Consider the following 4074-nt stretch of genomic DNA (forward strand, 5'->3'; position numbering starts at 1 on the left):
GTGAAAACAAAATGTCCCTGTTCCAATGTGTGTGTATCAAAGCCAAGAGGCAATATTCGAAGTCCCAGTCAACCTGATCCTTCAGAACAGATTTGACTCTGCTCTCCGTACAGAATCATGTCAGTCAATTTTCCATTGTTATTTTAAAACTCACCTTAATATAATATCCTTATTTTAATACACACACACACACACATATATGCATATATATATACACACACACTATATAAATATTTATATATGTGTAATATATATATATATATATATATATATATATATATATATATATATATATATATATACACATACACAATGTAAATATATGTGTGTGTGTGTGGATATATATATATATATACATGTATGTATGTATATATGTATATATATGTGTGTGTGTGTATGTGTATGGGCAATAATGTGTTAAATGTAGATAGTATTTAGTCTTCTATTCACTGAGCCAAACGCCGAATGAGTTTGTCGTGGCTCATCGTATGAAGCCGATTGATGTCGATGCCCAGTGTGTTGGCAAAGGCTGCCGGTTCAATTCCTAGCTGCACTAATAAGTCGACCACATCAACTTCAACACCCGTCAGTGGGTTCACCAGTTTCGGACAGGCCGAGTTACACTGTGGCCACTGGCAGCTGTCCACCAGACGACGGCGGCATATTTCGTTTGGAATATTGTCCAACCAGGGCTTCAAGGAACGTCTTTCTCTCATTCCTAGGAAATATAAGACAAAGAACAAATGTGATATTAATAAACCAAGGCAGTAACAGGAACTGCTGAATTACAGGGATGTAAACAAACCAACACTGGCGGGGGAAGAAAGGCAAACACCACAAAGACACACAAACAGACATATATATATATATATATCATCATCATCGTTTAACGTCCGCTTTCCATGCTAGCATGGGTTGGACGATTTGACTGAGGACTGGTGAAACCGGATGGCAACACCAGGCTCCAATCTAATTTGGCAGAGTTTCTACAGCTGGATGCCCTTCCTAACGCCAACCACTCAGAGAGTGTAGTGGGTGCTTTTACGTGTCACCCGCACGAAAACGGCCACGCTCGAAATGGTGTCTTTTATGTGCCACCCGCACAAGCCAGTCCAGGGGCACTGGCAACGATCTCGCTCGAAAATCCTACGGGAGCCAGTCAGGCGGTACTGGCAAATACACATATAAATATATGCATATACAACAGGCTTCCACCCAGTTTCTGTCAGCCAAATCCTGTCACAAGACATTGGTCAACCTCGGGCCTTAGTAGAAGACACTTGCCCAAGGTGCTGTGTGGTGGGACCGAACATGAAACCACATGGTTGCAAAGCAAGATTCTTAACCAATCAAATTTCAAACATACTCTTTGATTACTCACTTCCTCACTCAATCATTAGCCCATTTTAGTGTACTCTCAAAGTACACAAATGTACTCCTTTACCACTCATTCCACCTTTTCTTTGCATAATTACCTTTATTTTTTCTCTTCCTTTTCCTTCTGTTTCGCCGTCTTTTCTTGTTCTTCTTTCGTTTTTTCTTATGTTTCGGAGCATCTGCCAAAGGATTGTCTGACGTGGATTCATTGAGAGGGCTTTTGCTGCAGAAAATATTATATATTACAGATATATTTGATATTATATATATTCATATATGTACAGATTATATATTTTATTTATATTGACACTAATACATACTGCATAATATTATATACATATTGTGTATATTATGCATTATATATTTCATATTGTATATTTTATCTACATTATATATTTCATATATATTTTATATTAAATACTATATAAAATAAAAAGCACCCAGTTAATAAAAGAAGTGAACAGAACCAGTGCATGTATCTACTATTGGCATAATGACCCTCCTGAGATACAACAGACTATACAGATCAATGAAACAACCATTTCTTACCTTACAGATGGCTGTGACGTTGTCGTCTGCTTGCGACGGTGTCGTCTTTTGCCACTGCCTCCGCGGCACCTGTAGCCTTTCCGTTGTGACTTACTGCTCTCCCAGCAATAAATCGACTGTGGAAGAGTGACTTGGCCGACAGTTACTTGATTCCAGTCTCTGCAAGGAACCAATAAAAACACATCAGAAAAGCATTTTAAAAGTTACGGATCGTTTAATCGTACTTTTCCTTCGTTTCAGTCGTTGGATTCTGCTTTTAATTGAACGAATCAACCTCTGCAATTATGGTGCTGATTCTATCGATCATTTTTGTCGAATCACAAAGTCATGGGCACGTAAACAAAAAGATACCAGTGGTCAAATGGTGAGGTGGACGGGATAAACACAGGTACAAAGATGCATGCACATAACCCCCCCCCCCCTCACACACATCTCCTTTATCTTTTGTGCTTTTCTTGTTTCAGTCATTAGACTCCCAGCTATGCTGGGACCGTTTTCAATGTCAGCAGCGTAGCGAGAGTGTGTGCAGCCCTTGATTTCACTACCCCCTGGGCCCCTACAGCCTATACAAACTGATACAGCAAACCCAAAAGGGCTTTCCCCATAGAAGCATTGCCTGGGGTTCACCATGTCCCTTACCCCATTAACCGCCCCACCGGATAATGGACAAATACGGTTATATACAAACGACGAATCGTGCAAAGTGGGGTCAGTATCCTCGATGAAAATCTTGCAGGTCCTGCTCCAGCATGGCCAGTCTAATAACTAGTAAAAGGCTAAATGAGTCAAAGAATATAATATAGCACACCTAACTTCAGAAATATATTTATGTTATGGTTTTAAAATAATTACCTTATATTTACGAACGTACACAAACGTGCTTCTTTAGTACAGAGCCTTTGCACTCACACAGAGGAAGAGAGAGAGAGAGAGAGAGAGGGAGAGAGAGAGAGAGAGTTAGTATCTTGGCATTATTTCCATTGTTGTAGCGAAATAATACTTTTCCTGAAGCCGTTGGTATCCACAAAACCTCTCCCCCACCATCAAGTCACCTGCGTTGTGTCTAAATTAGAAACAATTCTTTTATATGGCGAGACACACTTCAAAGGCATCAAACAAATGCACTGACAGATAAATAGATAGAGAGATAGAGAGGGGGAGAAAGGGAGGTAGAATGAGAGAGAGTAAAGTTGTAGTGACGTCACAAACTTCGTTACGTCTTTACATTCTTCCTTCTCCTCCTCCTCCCTCCTTGTGTTTAAATCTCTTTTTTTTTCTTGCATGTTTATTTTTAACTCTCTTTTAGTCAGACTCGGACTTCTCTCTCTCTCTCTCTCCCCCCATCCCTTCAGTGATTTCCCTCTCTTTTTTTTCTCTCTCCCTCCCTCTCCGTACACATCTTTCTCTTTCTCTGTCTCTTTCTCCATTCACCATTGTCAACCATCGTCCACCCCGCGAACGCATCTCCCATCACTGCTATAACCAATAACTATTTACTTCTTCTTTGAGTTGAGTCTGCAAGGATTACGGACTTTTGAGGTACCCCCTGCAGAGGGCCAATGAGGCTTGCAGCCCAAAACTAAAAAGAGTTAAATAGCATGACTGTAATACGTCTATAATGACCATATACCTCGGTGGTGTTTGATCAGAGGTTAAGGACAGATGAGAATTAATTCTGTGATGCAAACATTCTATTGTTCCAGTCTCTCAAACTTGAATTCCAACTGTTGGCCAATTTGTCCTAAAGTTCTTATCTCGACGCAAAAATTAACGATGCGAATGTCATTCATCTCCCCGCTTGATCTCTGACGCCATCTGACAAACGCCACCAAGATGGCATGAATCCGCCAAGCTTTGCCCGCTAGAAATAGCAACCCAAATGCTTTTCAATCAGATCCCAATGCTGGATGTTGAAGAACCAAATGAAGGGCAAGTTTTCAATCCTGGGATCATCCTGATTTCAAAAAGGTGTAATATGTCGATGCAGAACAAATGTAGGCTGAAATACGGGGGTCTCAGACGAACAGACAGAATTTCGCTTATCAGAATTTCATTCCATTCCAAAAGAATGCTGACTTCCTCAGCAGAAATGTAAACAGCACTGGTTCAGAATAAAAATAAATAAAAAAAATCTATATATTCTATCAT

The 4074-nt window shown here is 40.1% G+C and overlaps 1 protein-coding gene across 1 annotated transcript in view; it reads right to left on the reverse strand.

Moving 5' to 3' along the window:
- Positions 1-329: 329 nt before the first annotated feature.
- The window catches only part of LOC106878702 (palmitoleoyl-protein carboxylesterase notum1'), a 43430-nt gene continuing 39685 nt past the window's right edge, over positions 330-4074 (reverse strand). Inside the window, exons 11-13 of the mRNA XM_014927994.2 lie at positions 1927-2085; positions 1476-1600; positions 330-718 (exon numbers count right to left, since the gene is read on the reverse strand). Coding sequence (XP_014783480.1) covers positions 447-718; positions 1476-1600; positions 1927-2085 — 556 coding nt within the window. The 3' untranslated portion in view covers positions 330-446. The remainder of the gene's footprint in view (positions 719-1475; positions 1601-1926; positions 2086-4074) is intronic.

The sequence above is a fragment of the Octopus bimaculoides genome, chromosome 24 (genome assembly GCF_001194135.2).
Source record: "Octopus bimaculoides isolate UCB-OBI-ISO-001 chromosome 24, ASM119413v2, whole genome shotgun sequence".
NCBI lineage: Eukaryota > Metazoa > Mollusca > Cephalopoda > Octopoda > Octopodidae > Octopus > Octopus bimaculoides.